Source organism: Perognathus longimembris, chromosome 2 (assembly GCF_023159225.1).
Source record: "Perognathus longimembris pacificus isolate PPM17 chromosome 2, ASM2315922v1, whole genome shotgun sequence".
NCBI lineage: Eukaryota > Metazoa > Chordata > Mammalia > Rodentia > Heteromyidae > Perognathus > Perognathus longimembris.
Genome location: NC_063162.1, coordinates 121,105,049 through 121,125,067, shown reverse-complemented (window position 1 = coordinate 121,125,067; position 20,019 = coordinate 121,105,049). Strand labels below are relative to the sequence as shown.

Here is a 20,019-nt window from a genome sequence, read left to right as displayed (position 1 = left end):
CATGAGAATCTTACCTCCAATAATCTATTCAAGTGGCTCAAGTGGTAGAGAGCTTGCCTTGAGCAAAAGAAGCTTAGGGACAGTGTCCAGGCCCAGTGTTCAAGCCACAGGACCAGAAAAAAAAAAAGTATAGAAATACAGTTGATATGCAGAAATATCCTAAACAGATCAGAAATCCAGCCCTCACAGCCAACATTATTCTTAACAGTGAAAAACAAAAATCATTCCCTCTAAAATCAGGAACAAGATAAGGATGTCCATTCTCTCTTTATTCTTCTTCAATATAGTACTGGAATTCCTAGCAAGAATAAGGCAAGAGAAAAACATAAAGGAGACTCAAACAGGGAAGGAAAGAATAAAACTGTCCCTTTTGGGCAAATGGTATAATCCTGTACTTAAAGGACCCTATGTACTTCTCCCCAAAGCTACAATTCAAAACATCTGTAAAGCAAGCCCAGGCAGGAAAGTCCATAGTCTTTTTTCATCAATTAATCACCAGAAAACTAGAGTGGCACTATGGCTCAGAATGTTAGAGCACTAGCCTTGAGCAGAAAGAGCCCAGAGACAGTTCCCAGGCCCCAAGATCAAGCATCACAAGTAACACACAAAATAAATAAAAAAATAAACCCACAAAAATCAGTAGCTCTTCTGTATATCAACAGAAGATACAGACTAAAATCAGGAAAGCAACAACACTGTAATAACGTTTTAAAAAATCCTTAGGAATTAACCAAAGATGTGAAGGATCTCTACAGTGAAAACAAGTTCAAGAAGGAAATTGATGAAGACTTAACAAAGTGAAAAGACCTTCCCTGCTCCTGGATTGGAAGAATTAACATTGTGAAAATGGTGATACTGCCAAAACAATCTACCAATTAATTGCAAAACTCATCAAATTTCCAACATCATTCTTCAATGAGATAGAGAAAGCAATCCAAAAATTCATATGGAACAGCATGACCCCAAATAACAAAAGCAATCCTTAGTAGGTAGAATAGTGCTAGTGAAATAAGAATACCAAACTTCAAACTCTATTATAGAGACATGATAATGAAAATAGCTTGGTACTGGCTCAAAAACAGGCTAATGGAGTACTCATGGAACAGAATAGAAGACCCTGAAATAACCCCAAAGACCTACAATCATTTAGTGTTCAATAAGGAAACAAAAGAACATAGCTGGAAGGAAGGTCTATTCAACAAATGATGCTAGCAAAATTGGATATCCACATGCAGAAAACTGAAACTAGATTCATACATATCACCTTGCACCAGCATCAATTCGAAATGGATTAAAGACCTAAATGTAAGACCTGAAACCATGAAACTATTACAAGAAAGAGTAGGAAAAATGCTAGGGCTCCTGGGCACAGGTAGAAATTTTTTTGAGTAAAGATCCAGAAGCACAGGAAAAAAAAAATTCCAAATGAGAATAGTCTTTATAGAAGCCATGCAAAGATTAAAAAATTCTAAATAAATTACTCATAGTTTTGTCCCTCAGAAACAGCTTTATTTTCATGTTTTCCCCAATTGTGGTAAGTAAATTAGTAAACCTGAATTGAGTGTGAAGTATTACACCAATGACACCAATTTTAAAGGAATTCAATAACCTCCTTCATAATGTAATTTAATAGAGCACCACAGAGTAATTATGTGAATGTAAGTCTGACCATTCAATACTGAATATAACAGTAGGTTATTCTGCTAATCAAGTTCAAAGGAAAAAAATATTCCTGATAAATGGGACTGCATCAAACTAGAAAGTCTCTGTATGGCAAAGGAGATAGCCAACAAGCTAAAATGATGCCTACAGGAGATTTTTACCAACTTTATATCAGACAATGGTTTAATATCCCTAATATTCAGAGAACTTAAAAAAATTCAAAAACAACAACAACCCAATTAATAAATGAGCTAATGTGCTAAAGACAGTCTTCTCAGAAGTAGTAAAATGGGCAATAGATAGATAAAGAAATGCTTAACATCTCTGGCCATTATGGAAATGCAAATCAAAACAATATTGAAATTCCACCTCACCTCAATTAGTTAACATTATCAAGAAAACAGGGTGGGGCGGCGGCAGCGGCACCTCGGGGGCACCGGGGCCTTTTGATCGGAGCAGCTGGGGCGGGGGGCGGGGGGGTCGGAGTGGCGAGGGCGGCAGCCTTCGCTAGCTTGCTAGGTCCTGGCCGTCCCCCTCCCCCTGCCCCCCCCCACCCCGCGACTGGCCCGCCCCGCCTGGGCTGAGGGGAGGAACCAGCCAGGCCTCTCCACCGCGCAGCCCCATCCACCTCCAGTCCGCCCCAAGCTCGGCCCCGAGGCAACTTCCCGCTGCTCTGGCCGCCGCCATGAAGATCAAGGATGCCAAGAAGCCCTCTTTCCCATGGTTTGGCATGGACATGGGGGGGGGATGGACATGGGGGGGGGACGGGGGACTCTAGTGAAGCTCTCGTATTTTGAACCCGTTGACATCACTGCAGAGGAAGAGCAAGAGGAGGTAGAGAGCTTGAAAAGTATTCGGAAATAGCTGACCTCTAACGTGGCCTACAGGTCAACTGGTGTCCCGGATGTGCATCTTGAATTGAAGGACTTGACTCTGTTTGGGTGAAGGGGAACTTGTACTTTATCCAATTTCCAACCCAGGACCTGCCTATCTTTATCCAAATGGGAAGAGATAAAAACTTCTCCACGTTACACATGGTGATATGTGCTACCAGAGGTGGTGCTTACAAGTTTGAAAAAGATTTTCACACAATTGGAAACCTCCATCTACACAAACTGAATGAACTTGACTGCCTTGTAAAGGGCCTGCTGTACATAGATTCTGTCAGTTTCAATGGGCAAGCACAGTTCTATTATTTTGCCAATGCCTCCGAACCTGAGTGATGCCAAAAGATGCCTTTTAACCTGGATGACCCTTACCCCCTGCTGGTGGTGAACATTGGCTCAGGAGTCAGTATTCTTGCAGTCCATTCCAAAGACAACTACAAGCGTGTGACAGGGACCAGCCTCGGCGGGGGCACCTTTCTGGGCCTGTGCAGTTTACTGACCAGCTGTGAAAGTTTTGAAGAGGCTCTGGAAATGGCATCCAAAGGTGACAGCACCCAGGCCAACAAGTTGGTCCGGGACATTTACAGAGGAGATTATGAGAGATTCGGTCTGCCGGGATGGGCTGTAGCATCTAGTTTTGGGAATATGATTTACAAGGAGAAGCGAGAGGGCATTAGTAAGGAGGACCTGGCAAGAGCCACCTTAGTTACCATCACCAATAACATCGGTTCTGTAGTGTGCATGTGTGCGGTTAACGAGAAACTCAACAGAGTTGTCTTTGTTAGAAACTTCTTATGCTTCAACACTCTCCATGAAGCTCTTGGCCTATGCACTGGATTATTGGTCGAAAGGTCAATTGAAAGCATTGTTTTTAGAGCACGAATGCTCCTGTTGATTTCTAGATGTCAGGATGGTCGGCCTGGGAGTGTTGCTGCTGTGGAGGAGTTGTGTGTCCTCCCCCATGTCCTGCCTCTGAATGCAACACAGAAAGATCTTCTATTTATTTTATGTAGCTAACATTGTACCACACACTCCAGCACAAATCTTCAAATCTCAGAGCTGTTTTATGTATGAGAAGTAACTGGTTGTAATTGTTCAGATCTGTTTTGTGTGTGCTCTGGTTACGCTGTGTTAAATTCACTGTATCGGCAAGAATCTAGGCGATCGATTCCTAATGCTTTGGGAATGCAAAGGGAGTGCTGAGCACTGGTGATGGTAGTTTTTGTAACATACTCTCTGTAACAAAGCATGTTGGGGTGATCTGTCCCCGGAGATGTGATTCTTCTCAAATGCCATGATGATTTACTTGAAATACTCTTGGTAGACCTTGGCCTGAGTCTCAGGATGAATCCTGAGAAATGACTATTTACTTTGATTTTTGAGTTAAATCAACACCAGTTAACATGTTTAATATGTTCAGATTGGAAGCTTACTTGTTTTGGAGTCTAATGCGGTCCCTGGACTGCTCAGACAGTGTGCTTGGGGCGAGTTCATACTTCTGTGCTCTTTTGTGGCCATGCGTATCTCAGGCCGGAGTAGACATGTTTCTTCTCATTAGATCTGAACCACGAAAGCTAAAGATTTTATTCTATTCTGAAAAACTGCAACAGAATCACACTTACTCTTGGGTGTTGTGGAACTGGGAATCTGAAGCAGTATTGCAGAATTATAAGAAAGATCAGTGTTTGATACATTCTGGTAATAAAAACATTATAGTTCCAAAAAATATATATATAACACATGCTGACGAGGATGCAGGTGAAAAGCGAACCCTAATACACTGTTGGTGGGAATGTAAACTTTTTCAACCACTCAAGAAAGCAGTGTGGAGGTCCTCAAAAAATTAAACATAAAAATTAAACTACACTAGGATACATCAATTGCACTCCTGGACATTTACCCAAGGATTACAAAAAAGGAAACAGAAAAGCTACCATCCCAACTATGTTAACTACAGTACTACTCACCATAGACAAGAAATGGAATCAGCTCATACCATTGAGATGGTCCCTCAACGGAATGGATCAATAAAATGTATATATACACAATGGAATCTTACTCATCCCTTACAAAGAATGATATTGTACCATTGGTAAAGAAATGGGAATGAATACTTGGAAAAAACTATGTTAAATGTCAGGCCCAGAGAGACAAAAGATCTATAGTTTCCCTTATATGTCAATGCTAGATTTAGCTTACAAACTCCTAAGTAAATATGTTGGGTAGTATGCAAGTATATACAAATGTATTCACTGAAATATAGTAGATCTAAAATAAGTGTAATTCCTTAGAAAGCCAAAATCAAAGTTTACTAAAATAAAACACTAGGAAGCAGATACTTGAAAAGGGTGAGGTGGGTCCAAGGGGAAAGGAATAGATGAATGAAGAAGAGAAGAGGGGGATAATACAGACAAGAGTCCAATATATATTCTACAAAATAAGAGTGAAGGAAAGGATGGAAGGGGAGGGATGGGTGAGAACGTTGAAAGGGTGACACTGATCAAGATATATTGTATTTATAAACCTCTTTGTTAAATGGTAACTCCTTTGTTCAAGTACTTGAAGATTAAATAAATACATCAATTAAAAAAATAAGAAAAAAATCCTGTCCTCAAGAAATTACTTTGTAGATAAGCAAGCCATCAAGCATCTTTAACAGCAGCATAAGGATTTAAATATATTGCTTTGAATACTCAGAGAAATAACAAAAATTTCTACCTAGAAAAGATGGAAACATTTTGTGCAAAGAAAAGTGATATTTGAAAGATGCATTCAAACAATTCAGGGAGTTTCTAGTCAAAAGCAAACAAACAAAAACCTAGAGGTTTTGGAGGTAAACTCTTGACAGGAAACATATTCAAAATATGGATAACAGCCTTTTAAAAACAAAACCCATGATTTTTTTTTTTGGGGGGGGAGTACAAAATTGAGTTCAGTTTGGCAGAAAAACAAGGTACACCAAGGAGGACTTTAAGATGGGTCTTTCAGGTCAAACTAAACACACTCGACTTCTGATTAATCAAGCACTTAAAAGAAATCTTTCATCAAAATCATTCTTGTCTCTTAAAGAAAGACTGTTCTTATAATAGTAAAATGGCTAAACCAAAGACTAATGGTATGAGAAAAGATTTAAGAGGTATCATTCCCAACTGTCTACAAAGAAGTAATAATTAGAACACAGAGCAATGTAAAGAACAGGACAGATTCAGAAGAATTCTGAAGAGACAGGACAACATACAAAGCTGGATGGAAAAATGAAAAAGGAAGAAGAATCAAAGATTAAAACTAGGAAGAAAAAATTAATGTAGTGATGCTCTAGGGCCTGAATATCTTTTAATGTTTCACAGCACCAGTAAACAAATTAAAGAAACCACTTAGTTTCATTTTCCTATTATGTCTTGGAGTTCAATGTTAAAGCATTTGGTACTCTTATCTTAGTAAATGAACTTTTAAATCATCTCCTTACACGAGTCACTAAAGCATGTGACCCAATCTTACAATCATAAAGAGTAAACTTTGTTAATAAATTATGAATTCTTCTCTCAGTAGTATAGAAATATGGACATAAATTAAATATTAAGTCCCATACTAAGGGCATATAACATATTCTACTCTGAAACATAGGTCCAAAAACATAAAAAGCATTTAGCAAACCAAGTGCCAGTGGTTTATGCCTATAATCCTAGTTGCTCAGGATCACAGTTTGGAGCTAACCCAAACAGAAAAGTTTGAAAAACTCCAGTAACAATTAACTAAGAAATGACCTTGTGAAGAATTGAAGGAGTACCACTGTAAGGAAGAAAATCAAGCAACAGTATGAGATCTTGAGTTCAAGCCTTGTTAGCAATACATGTACACATGCAGTATTATACTTTAAAATATTTATATCTGGACACTATCAAGATGACACTTTCAATTTGTTGTCTATGGGCACAACCTGCAAAAACACCACTGCAGAAATGCAGTGATTACACTGTCTCCTTGACGAGAGTATATAGTTACGTAGGTCAAGCTGTCCAAGAACTCATGATCCTCCTGCCTCAGCCCTCCAACTGCTAGGATTACAGGCATTAACCACCATATCTGGGTATAGCTAACACTTTTCAGAGTTCATTCCAATGTCAAATTTAGCTGCCAATACAATCTTTGCTCAAAAATTACAAAGCATATTCTAATAGAGAAAATTACATTTGCTAGGAAGATCTGGTTGTACCCATCTAGAATATAATTTTAAACTGTAAGGTGATTCAGAAAAAGAATCTTATAACTAATATTTCCTCAAAGCTATACGACAAACTTACTTCTTAGCCAAAACAAAAACAAAAAAAACAAAGAAACCTCCTGAACAATTTGAAAAATACTTCCAGGAAAGTAGTATAAAATTGTAATACCTTAAATGGTAAATTTCTCCATAATCATAAGGAAAACCTTGAAAACATTATCTAGGCAGGTCTTGATTTTATCTTTCTTCAATTATTTTACTGATATACATTATATTGCTTTTCTTCCTGACATTGATAAGAACAGAGAGTCTGTAAAAGCTTTTCACAAAGGAAGTAAGAATACTTCTTAAAGCTGGTTGGGAATAGTTTTGTAGGGAATTGAAATTGAAGTAATAATTTTTAAAGGACACAATATAACAGAAAAAAAGTCTTGGAATATGTGTTTGTTTATTGTCAGTTTCAGGGCTGGAATTGGGCTTCACAGTCACTTGGATTGCTTGGTCACAGCTGGTACTCTATTAATCGAGCCATGCTTCCAGTCCAATGTTTTGCTGGTTAATTGGAAATAGACTTTTGTGCACAGCTGGATGGCTTTGAACCTGGATCCTCCAGGTCTTAGCCTCCTGAATAACTAAAATTACAAGTGTGAGCCACCAGCGTCCAGCTTGCACTTCACCTCATGTAAGCATATCTTTTCACACAGAAAAGATGAGTTATCATCAGTGCATCAGTTCTTTCTTTTTAGTGGTTTTTTGAATACCAAACTTCTTAGAATTTTAAAACTCAGATTACAAGAGAATGGAAAACATCCATTAATGTTCATTTAAAACAATGTTTTAGAATATTAATTTTGCTAAATGTCAGAATATATTTGGGAAAGAGAAATTCTAATGTTCACTAACAAGTTTTTGCAACCTCATTTGAATCTCAATTTTGTGTAACTGGCTTCCTAAAACGGTATATGTAAATAACACTTTGGTAAATTTAATCCTTTTACTGCATATCAGACATTCTGCAAAGCAAATAGCCACCCTAAAATCTGCTTTATTGTTTACATTTTTACATTATTCCTACCTGGAGATTAGTATATAAAACATGGCCTTTAAGAATGACTACAAAACCAATGAAATTCTTAATTCAAAACACCCTCTGAATTTAGGAGGATATGATACTGTTAAATTTCTCCAGCTGATTCCATGGATCCTCATCAATATTCACTTAAAAGAATAAAAGTGTAACTTAGAGACTTACTCTGCAGAAGCCTGCCTTCCATTTTCAAAATGTAGCTTATCCTGACATAATTGATCTCTGTTCCATCTATCTCTAGCAGCATGAACACCTAGCACTTTTTATTAATAAAAAAAATCTAAATCAGTGCTTTTCTGAGTGTAACACCATCAATGAATAAAGGTTAAAAACCATTAGTTACCTAAAGCACTCCAGAAAATGGGCAGCATAGTACAATCTATTAATGCTAATCTTTGTCACATATTCACATGATTTGATGTCCTAACAATTACTGTTGAACCCAGCATGCTCACATACACTTCCCCTATATGAGTATATATCTGCTCAAACAGAAATATCTATGTAAATACTACGTATTTAAACAACATTTACTGCAGCCAGGGTCACTTTCTCCTCCCCGCTGGCAATACTGAGGACTGAACTTAGGGCCTGCCTCATGCTTGCTAGGCAAGTACTCAGCCCCTTGAAGCTCCTTTGGCAATGGTTACTTTTCAAGGCAGAGTCTCACTTTATGCCCAGATTAGTCCAGGCTGCAATTCTATTAGTGCTTCCTTTTCTCACTGTGAATGACAGCTATTGTAACACTGAGCATAAGCCTCGTATTTATTTTTTCATTTTCATTTTTATCAGTTGTGGGACTTGAACCCAGGGCCTGGGCACTGTCCCTGAGCTCTTTTATACTCAAGGTTAGTGTTCTACTACTTTGAGCCACAGCATCACTTCCAGTTTCCTTGTGGTTAATTGGAGATTAAGAGTTCCGTGGATTTTCCTGCCTAGGTTGGCTTTGTACTGCAATTCTCAGATCTCAGCCTCCTGAGTAGCTAGGATTACAGGTGTGAGCCACCAGTGCCTGGCCAGTCATTAGATTTTTCCTGTAATTACTGTAACAGGCACATGCCACCACAAACAGTCACTGGTTGAGATGGAGTCTTACTCCTATGCCTGCACTGGCCTGGAATCATGATATCCCCATCTCTGCCTCCATAGCTAGGATTATAGGCTATTAGCCACAATGCCTGGATTATTGCAGGGCCTTCTAAATGACAGCAAACTAGATAAATGCTGAAATACTGAAAACAATACAGGTGCTGCTAGGTGAAGAACACATATTCACCAAAAATTTCCTTAAATAAAGATTGCAGAAACATTAAAATAAATGAAAAAAAACCCTATTATTAGGAACTTTCAAATAGCTGTATTAACTGGAAATAATGCAGTGGGTCAAAGATTCAGCAACTAAACTATATATTTACATTCTTTTATACTATGAGAAACATTTTCAAATGAGCTTAACAACTTATACTACTATTTTTCTATACCTTCCTATTACTTTTACATTCAATTTTATATGAATTATACAGTTATATGCAGGAGCCATGGCTTTTCTTCAGTGCTCCATATGCAGTTTTAAAAAAATGATGCATAAAATCTAACATGCTTAACTATGAGGTTAAGTATAACACGTAACCCTTAAAATAATAATACCTGGGCCAGACGCTGGTGGCTGTACACCTAGCTACTCAGGAGGCTAAGATCTGGAGATCACAGTCCAACGCCAGCCCAGGTAAGAAAGTTCCTGAGACTCTCATCTCCAATTAACCACCAGAAAACAGGAAGTGAAGCTGTGGCTCAAAGTGGTAGAGGCTAGTCTTGAGCAAAAGAGCTCAGACACAGTACCCAGGTCATGAGTTCAAGCCCTATGACCACCACCACCAAAATAATAATAACTAATAACAATAGTGGGCTAGGAACATGGCCTAGTGGCAAGAGTGCTTGCCTCGTATACATGAAGCCCTGGGTTTGATTCCCCAGCACCACATATATAGAAAACGGCCAGAAGTGGAGCTGTGGCTCAAGTGGCAGAGTGCTAGCCTTGAGTAAAAAGAAGCCAGGGACAGTGCTCAGGCCCTGAGTCCAAGGCCTAGGACTGGCGAAAACAAACAAACAAACAAAAAGCCAACAACAATAATATCTGCAATGATGTTTTTAGGCCACATACATTAGTACAAAGTGAAATATAGCAATTATCCTAAATATTAGCATCATGATAATAATACTAAAGGCTATAATGCTATTTCTTTAAAATAAAAACTAAAAGTAGACAAAATAAAAATTACACTGAAAGTATACTAAATAAAAATACAACACTGTGCAATCAGAACATTGAGTAAGCAGAAATATAATACATGAAAAGCTTACTATCTCCCATTCTAGCTCAATAATGGCAGATACTCAGTCAAAGCCAAATCCTATTAATTTCAATGTCTATGTGTTTCTACACAACACTATTACTACCTACTACTGCATTACTACACCAGAAACCATATCCATGGTTGTGGTAACTCTGTGTGTGTGTGTGTGTGTGTGTGTGTGTGTGTGTGTATTCACAGAGGAAAACAGCCAGTGATATTAGCCTAAGCCAAACTATATTAGAATATTCTAATATTGTATAGGTAGCAATATATATTAAGTTTAATTGAAGCCATATGTGAATCTATTTACAGCTCATCCAATTAGAGAAAATAATATACAGAGTGACAACTTTAAAACAATTCCCCTGAGTCATTCTACTGTTATGACATCTGACATCTGTAAGAGCACTTTCCAAATGTGGAACCAAAGAGATACTTGAACTTGACAATACAGATGCTTCTCAATGTACTCATCAGGAATATGAGTATTAATAGAGTTAACAAAATTGCCAACAGTTTGTTTATGTCTTATTAACTCTGCTTAAGAAAGACAGAACCTGTATGTGGTGACCCACATGTATATTTCCAGGTAAGGCACGAGGATCTTAAGTTCAAAGACAGCTTGGGCTACAGCAGGGAGGAGGAAGAGTAGAAAGGAAGAGGGGCGAGAGGAGAGGGCAAAAATGGGGGGAGGTAGGATAGGAGCAGATAAAGGAGGAGGAAAAAAAGCAGAACCAATTAATCTTTCTCAAGCAGTATTTACTAGCTTTTAGCAAAATAAAACTGAAATTAGCTACTGAACTATTTACAAAAACTCTCTCATAGCCATAATATTTCTGTCAGCAGATCATAAGTATTTGGTCATTAGTTATACTAGGCAGCAAACTATAGCAGTATTTTTGTTATTGTTGTTGTTCTTGTTATGTAACACACCTACATGTTTAGTGGGTATTCTAATAACTTGGTAGACAATCTTGGACACTAACCTTGCCACACAACTGAGGGTTTCACCAGTTTCCTTAATTCATTATTATTTTTGAAAGCCATCATTAAGGTGAACTATAACTTCATTAAGTTATATATATAGACTTCAAACTCACAAATTGTAAAAGTAACTGTTAGCTCTTAGGGAAGACTGAGTCAACCAAGCATCAGTTACTGGAGTAATCATTTGAGACCAGACTGTTCTCAGTGATCTCAGAAGCTTACTACCATATGTAACTTTTATGAAAGAAAAAAAGAACTTCTGCTCTGCTCACTATGGGTTACATATAAGGAAGGTAAGATATAGTCACCTTCATACCCTTACCTCTCCCACCCACCCCTTATGCAAAGAACAGTGGAGAAAAATGGTCAACCCTTCCATATACTATTTCAGTTATAGTCACCAAACTAGGTCTCACATTTTTAGACATTCTGAAAATGTCAGAGCATATCCCAGCAGAACATAATGGTGCCATGGAAACAAAAGAAAACTCATTCCTTAGTCATTCTTTTAGTTCAAAAATCCCAGCTAATTATCCTCAGTCTTCTACATTTATGAGCAACAGAACAATCTCCTGGAATGAACACTGGATCTGGAATGAGAACATATTAATTCTATATGCATATGCACAGAACTCCACTGTTTTCTTCCTTTCAACCTACAACTTACAGACACAGCATACTATAGAAAGTCATAAACTGGGATTCTGGTGAACTTGCCTTTTCCTGGCCTTTGCCTCAACAATACTTACTTGATGTAACTAGATCAGTGTTAAGGGTATTTTCCATACTTTTCCTACTAAGATGAAATTCTGAAAAGACATTTATTCATAAGTAAAATCTTCAGACTTTTTGGACTTACTGAAACAGATGGTGGGGGCTCACTGTTCCCAGAAACAGTGGGATAGAAAGTAACCGTTATAGTATTATTATTGTTCAAAGTGCTGTTTCTGATAAATCATCGCCCTTTTGAATTTCTTGTCTTTATGCTGAGATGTTGGGGAGTATGGAAACTTTACTCCTTAATTGACAGCTGCTAGACCCTTCTCCAGAAACCCAGCTGCCTTGAGCAAAGGACTGCCAACCAGGGAACCAGACTGCCTTCATGCCAACACCCAAGCACAACTCCAGCTCCACCAAAGCACTGCCCAACAAGCAGCTTGTACAAGACTACAACCCAACAGAAGACCTATGACTGATGCAAACACAGTCTGTAATTTACATAACAGACTGTATCAAGAATGGTGCAAAACACAAGGGGACTGGCACCCTTGTCTTCTCCCTCTTTCAGGCTATATAAGCAGGCTGCTCAACTCCTGTGAGCCCCTGGGAGGCATTCTCTTTGATGCTCTCCTGATACTGTCACATCAGGTCCCAGATAAAGACTTTCTTCAAGTGGTCTTTCCCACTTTTGCTGAGCTGGTAACAGAAAGACAAGTTAAGAAGCAATGATAGCAGGAAGAAAGCTGCCCTGACAACAGGGCAGAAATGAGGCTGGCAAGATGAACAGCCTGTGTGAAACTGACCAGAGCAGAGTGGGCAAACAGCAGCTGGCAGCACAGAGAAAATAAAACAGACCATGGCTGGTCGAGATTCCTTTCAGCTGTTGGAGCTGTCACACTAGGCCCAAATGATGGAAAGATCTCATCAGGGGATTCCTCCTGGTTCAGGAACTACTGTACTGCTTGGGAGTCCAAATCTTGTGCAACTGTGCTGGCTGTCAAGTGGCTGGGTCCTAAACACTGAAGCCTGAACCCTCGTGCCACACAGTAGTTGTCAAAAGCCCTGGACCCAATCCTATGCTGCTGATCTCTCCACAGTAATACACTCTACTGCCTTCAAATATCTCAAAGTCCTGGAATAATTTAGGTAAGTTTCTTCACTGTCCATGACTTCTATCTGGGAAGAGCCCATGGGTGTGTAACATTGCTACTAATATATTATCATTTGTTTTGCAATCTAAACACAAATATTCTAGGATGGGGGATGAGTGAAGTCATGGTTTTTATCATGGGTCCAAAATAACAGGTAAGAGAGGGTGGCTTTGGCTCTTTTATCAGTTCCCCAGGCTATCTATGTCAATAGCAGAGTTGTATTATCTTTCCTCTACTTCTGGTAAAGCACTTTACGGATCATAGTAATTTAGATAAACTACTTGTTAAAATAATTAAGCAGTACACTGGACATAAAGAAGGTCACTGATTTTGTATTTTTAGATATTTCTTAAAGAAATATATACAGAAAAGAGACAATAGTTCCAGGAACAGACGCACAGGTGTTATGTCTGGGAATTTTAAGCTCTACAGAAAAGAATGAACTACTATTAAGAACAAAGTCATTAGTATATACTCCTTTGCAGTGATTATTTCTAAGCTACCTGTGGAAGTTTTGGTAAAACAGGCTTTTAGAATTTTTTTAAAAAATTCTAGGAAATTTCTTTCTATTTGTTGAATACTGTCATTTACTTCCATTTTACTCATTGCATGAAGTTCAGTTATTCCTTTTAAAAAATATTCAAATGTAGTCCCATTATCACAAAAAAGAAAACAAGGATGTCATTATGCTTCAACATTTCCCTAATGTATAAATCTTAATTTGCATTAAATCTTTCCAGAACTGAAGACCTGAGTGAACAAAATGTAACTGTGTCAAAAGTTCTGTAATGAAAGAAATGATTTTCAGTTTGGTACAGATACACACATAACTTTACATACCGTTTAAAAATTTTAGGTGTTTTTATGCACCTTAGGTATACACTATTCAATAAGCTCAGAGTAAGTATTTTAAAAGAAATATATTCTCTGAACATAATTTACTATATTGATTAAATAACTTTATACATTCATTTATTTATTTTACTACTCACTCATGGAGGTAGAAAGATTAAGCACCAGGAGATAAGTGACTGGACACAATTAGATCTATAAATAATGAATACTGCTGCTGCTTATATTTATTGCAGTTATCAGAGGCTCAAATCCATTCTTGAAAACCAGTATTTCTTTCCAAAACAATTATTGAACCCAAGGTTTGTGCTATAATTTTAATTTCTTTTGTTAAAAAGTAAAAACTGAATGCCTTTAGATGAGAATACTATTATTATTCAAAAGATGGAAAAGAGTTCTGCTCCTTGGAATGACCAGTGTCCTCACAGAATTCTATCTTCAATTTTTCTTTTAAAGCACAAATATTTCAGTCTGTCTCTGGACTTATTGGCAAATTTTATTAATAAATATTCTGTTGCTAGACTACCAAAAATCTGTATTCCAAAGTATACTTTAGAAAAACTAAAATTTTTACCTATTTTCACTGTGTAAGGACCATGGTACAAGCTTGGAAAAAAATTACAAAGAGGGAGGGAAGGCTTCAATCCCCCAAATATTACCTTAGACATAAACTTTACAAGAAGAGATTAAGTATTTAAAAGAGAGAAAAATTTAAATGTATGTATCCTACACCTGAGCACAGAACAAACATTATTCAAAATGAGTATAATGCAAAGAGAAAATACTGAAAACAAATTAATTGATTAAAATACATATATAAACATGCAGTCATCACACATCATATGCTGACTAGCTTTATATTATCTCTTAAAGTAGAACCATAACCTCTTAGCATACAAACCAATGAGGTTCTCAACACACAGAAAAAAATCTGATTCAAATTTCACTCTGGAATTAGCAATCTGTTAAGGCATTAGATCTAAAGAAATCTAAAATGCTAAATTAGATACCAATATACACTATTTGTCATAAAAGTTGTGTATATATATGTATATGTATATATGGTTCCATACACTTAAAACAGTATTCTCTGAGTACCCTATGTGTTTTTTACATCTTCTTGAACTTATAAGTCATCCTAATTTTTTAAAAAGCCTTGAGGATTTGCATTTGCTACTTACACTTCTGCACAATAACACTGTGAGGGTTTTTTTTTTAATAGATGTTTAAATTCATGAGTTTTGCTCTATGAGGTTTGAGAAAAAACAACTTCATTATGTTTTCTTTTGGTTACTACTAATGGCTTTAGCTTAAAGATCATTAATTTTAGCACTAACATTTGGCTATAGTCTCACTTGACTTGTTCTATTTATCTCAAAGGTGGACTTTATGTATTAACATCACAAAAATAACTATTTGCATAACACTTTATGATTTTACATCTATTACAAACACATCACAGGGAGCCTGAGGATGCATTCAGTAGCTTGTCATTCACCCCTTCAAGACCCTTCAGAACCAAACAAGGGGGAGGGTGACAGTTTGCTAATAGCAGAAGTACAGAAATGAATATAAATAACAAACCTTGAAGTTTTAATAATACAAAAGAAAAAAATACAAACAAAAAAGATAATCTATGAGCATAAACAAAACTTTCAATTTGTTAAACTCCATGATTTCTATATAGAGCAAGATGTTTGCAAGTTTATGCATCTTCTGTTATGGTAACCATTTACATGATCTAAGATTATGTAGTACAAATAAAGGAAATCGCTACCTTTTTGCTGAGATTTATAAATTAATATCTTGATATTACAGCTGCTTCTATTTACAGCATTTAGTTTTTTCTTGGCTTTGTAAAATAATCTGAGTATCAATTCTCTACTAGTCAAGCTGTAGTTCTACAAATATATATACACATATACACACACATATATATTTAAGAAAAAGTGACAGAATGTGTTTAGAGATTCCCTTATTTTATAATTTCTTGGCAAAAGAATTAGAAAAGTTGAAGTTTCTAAATGTTCTTCCATAATCATGTCAAACAAAAATGCATAGAACACTGAATACTCAGTTATAACACCTCTAATCCAAAAGTCCACAGCCCTTGAAGCTTTCCATAAATAATATTCCTTTATATGAAATACATATCCCTTGAGCTATGATCTACTTGACTTAATATTTTAAAATGTAGTTTCAAAGCCTAGGATAATACCACCATATTAAATACACACACACTAAACTGTGCAGAAAAGGAAGAAGGTGAAGAGCAAAGGAAGACATGGAGCACGTTTCTTCTCATTCATGCAGTATAGTGATGTCAGTGTCTGCAGCAGCAGTGGCAGCGACAAGCGCCTTGACCAGTGGAGGCTGAAATCGACTGAAGTCAGAACCTTGCAGAATGCACAAGAAACTGAGTAATCACTTGAAAATTTCATCCAACTCACAGTATGGCTTTTAAGTGGCTAAGTATACAAAACAGATTGGTAGGGCAGTTTTAATAGAGGCAAGATGTAGAGAAGGAACATAAGAGTAATACAATCAGGGAACTGAGGGGTACAGACAGAGGTGGCATTGAAAATCACTTCAATGGAAGAAACTGACAAAACCACCTGGTGTTTAAAAAAAGAAAAACAACAAGAAAAAAACATCACTAGCAAAGAAAGCCTTTCAATTCCCAACACAAGCTCTCTGACACTGCAAATCTGTCTCCTGCACAACAAGACTCAGAAAAGTGTTTTCATCATGATTGCATTAAAATTGCATTAAACTCGATGTGCCATGCTACAACAAAGAGGAGAGCTTAAGCCTGATCACAAATTTCATTAAAACTACTTGATGATGGGGCATGTAATTCCTAAGCAATTAGGGCTTTTGAAGGATGCAGAAAAACAAGCTGTACTATTATCTTTTGTCAGATGTTACTGTTTATCAACAAAAGGAAGGAGGTACTAGTTGGGTCATTATACTGTTGCAGCAATTGCTGAAACTTCTCTTACACTACTAACAAAACCCTCTGTACATAATCAGCAGTGCTTATTTTATGCTTCTTATGTTACTCTCTAAAAGAAAATCCCCAAAACTCAATTTATGCATTGTTAAAGCCAAATCACTCAAAATTTTATGTAACTGCTGCCCTCTTTCTGTTACCTCTCATTTAATATAGCTCTTGAAAATGTGTAAGAGAGTTGCATATGGCATTAATCTGTTAGAAAATGGTGGCCTTTTCTATAAAATACAGCCAAGGATGTGTGTTCAGTTGTGGTCATTATTAGGGAGATCACGTTGTTTTCATTCATTCATTCAGGATTTGCTGGAGGATGTCAGTTTCTGCAGCAGCTGGCCTGACCTGGGGGAAGAGGGGGGGAGCAAATTCCTCCCGGTGCATACAGATTACAGGATGTATTTCTTGGTGCTCTTGTACTTACCCTACTGCACTACATCCTACCCTGGAGTTCAGCATCAAGTGTTCTGAAAACAAATGCCTGGGAACATGCTAATTACAGGCCTGAAATATTAAAACGAAAACCACCAAAACTGTGATCTATTGTAATGCAAACACTTTCGCCAACTCTCACACCTTTTTCAAGAAACCCCCATTTAAAAAATTCCACATACCACATAAACATAGTACAGAGCTTGACAGTGTTTCCCTTCCAAGCAGAGATTTTTTTCCACTCCTTCCTATGACCCCTTCCTTTCACAATGCAGCAACAGCAGCAGCAACAGCAGCAGCAGCAGCAACTATAGCTATAGGCTGGTATCTAATAATATTAGCTACACTCAATACTCTCCCTTATGGGCTTAAGTCCCTGTTTGGGCTGATCTTCTTTTTCTCCCCCAGGACTCAACTAGATCATGTATTGTGTCCCTAGACATAAGCAAAACCAAAGGAAAACAAAATATTTAAGCCCATAGCATCCACCAACTCACCATTACCTTTGACATCTAACAACAACAACAACAAAAGAGAAACTTGAGATCTTTACACAGCTCATCTGAACTGTGAAGTGTACATGGAAGGAAAAAGTGAACAACCTCCACAAATAGGCTTTTTTGGGTTTTTTTTAGAACTCTTTCACGAAAAAGATGATTTGGGCATAAAACCGCCGGTAGTGCACTAGGACTCTGATACATGACTATATAAAGTAGAGGCAGGGGAAGGGGGGAGGTAGAGGAAAGAAAGAAAATCCCATATATACAATTCCACTGAACACTCAAAGTGTCGCTTCTACACATCCAAAGGAGAAAGCCTTACAAAAGAACTAATGCCACCAAGCCCTCCAAAAAGTGAACACAGAAAACATGATTCCGGCACGCCAGGAACTTTGCAGGAAGGCACAAAGGCTGCAGAGATTGCGACGACCACCTTATCCGCTGCTGGAGAGTTTGGGTGCGAGTTTAGGGGTTTCGCCCCAGCTCCTCCTTCCCCGGCTACACACAGCAAACAGGAGGCAGCGAGCTAGCCTAGCTCTTAAAACTGGGAAGAAAGGAGGAACAACAACAAAACCCCTTCGATGCAGGCGAGTGACGGGAGATAAAAATCGGTGGGGAGGCATGAGGGTGAGGGAAAAAGTTGCTTTGCAGCTCGCGGCTCGGCGCCCCGGCAGCGCCCGCGGGGCGGGGGAGGCTCCCCGAGGCCACTTTCACACCTCGGGGCACGCACCAGCCCGGAGCTGCCCGGGGAGGCTGGAGTTTCCACGCACCGAGGGCGCCGTCGGGGAGACGCCGGCCCGGGAGGACGGGAGGGTTGGGCTCGCTACCTCTGCACACGGGCGAGCCGGGGCTCCGTCTCTCAGGTGAGCTGCTCCTCCGGTGGCTCTCCGGGGACCGTCTCGGGCGGCCCTTGGCTCGCGGCGCCGGCTCGGTCGGGGCTGTGGCCGGCGGCGGCGTCGGGCTGGGCGGGCTGGGGCCGCGGGCCGCGGCGGGCCCCGGGAGGCTACCCAGCGGGGCGGCGGCGGGCCCGGCTGCCGCGGCGGCGGCGGGCGAGCGCGTGGGGCTGTGCTGGCTGCCCCGCAGGAGCTGGTAGGGCACCGTGGCGCGGATGGGTTGCAGCAGCCGGCCGGCTCCCGCGGCCGGGACGCAGCTCGCGCCGCCGGCACCCGCAGCGTTCGCGCTCCCGGCGGTGGCCGGCGGGGAAGCCGCGGCGCTGCGCCGCATCCTCTGCGGCGCGGGGTGAGGGGTCTGAGAGGAACTAGAGGAGGAGGAGGAGGAGGTGGAGGAGGAGGTGGAGGAGGAGGAGGTGGAGGAGGAGGAGGCGGTGGACATGGTGGCTCCGCGGGCCCTGGACGCCGCCGCCGCCGCCGCCGGCCGACCCCGAGGCGCGCGAGCGAGCGTGTGGGAGCCGGCGCGAGCGCGTGCGGGTGTGTACGGGGAGGCGGAGGCCGGGAGGGAGGAGTCTCGGGGCTCCCCCGGCCCAACTCGCACCCCCGTCGGCTCGGCGAGGGGGAGGGGAACGTCCAACGGCCCCAACCGCCCTGCTGGGCTCGGCGTGGCAGTCACGGCCGGGACCGCGAGGAGCCCGGAGCCGCCGCTGCTGCCCCGGGCATCGCGCTGTCAGGGCACTGGCCCGGATCCCGCAGCTCCGGGGCCGCTCGCAGCCTCTTCTCGTTCAGTCCTCGCGGGGCCGCACGCGCCTGGGAAGCCCGCGGCTGCACGGCGGCCCGCGACTCTGGCTTCTGAGAACCCGAGGTGGGGGGGGGGGGGTGAAGAGGGAAAGGGCCTCGTAGTGCCGCGCGCTCCGCGGCTGCACCGCGAACGCCAATGCTGCCCTCGCCGCCGCCGCTGCCTTCGCCTCTACTAGCTTCTCACTTGGAAAAGCTACTAATCCTCCGCCCGGAGCCCGCCCCCGGCACCGCCTCTCGGCTCTGGAGCACGGCAGCTGCCGCAGCGAGAGACCCCATTGGCTCTCCCTCCCTCCACCAGACTCGAATGATTGGTTTGGGTCTAAGAATGAAAGAAGTTTACTCCAACCAGAGTAGCGCGTCTTCCTGTGGGGCGGGACTGGGGTGTGTGTGTGGAAGAGTGAGGAGGGGGCGGTGCGCGCGGGGGAGGGACGTGAGAGATGACAGTCTTTGAGGTGCGAGCGCGACGG

The 20,019-nt window shown here is 40.4% G+C and overlaps 1 protein-coding gene and 1 pseudogene across 1 annotated transcript in view; one reads left to right on the top strand and one right to left on the bottom strand.

Annotated features, from left to right (window-relative positions):
- Glcci1 (glucocorticoid induced 1) overlaps window positions 1-19,521 on the bottom strand; it is a 69,015-nt gene extending 49,494 nt beyond the window's left edge. The window contains exons 1-2 of the mRNA XM_048340074.1: window positions 19,171-19,521; window positions 18,689-19,122 (exon numbers count right to left, since the gene is read on the bottom strand). Of these exons, the coding sequence (XP_048196031.1) occupies window positions 18,689-19,122; window positions 19,171-19,193 (457 nt within the window). The 5' untranslated portion in view covers window positions 19,194-19,521. The remainder of the gene's footprint in view (window positions 1-18,688; window positions 19,123-19,170) is intronic.
- On the top strand, window positions 2,293-3,444 carry LOC125342362 (annotated as a pseudogene).
- Window positions 19,522-20,019: the final 498 nt, after the last annotated feature.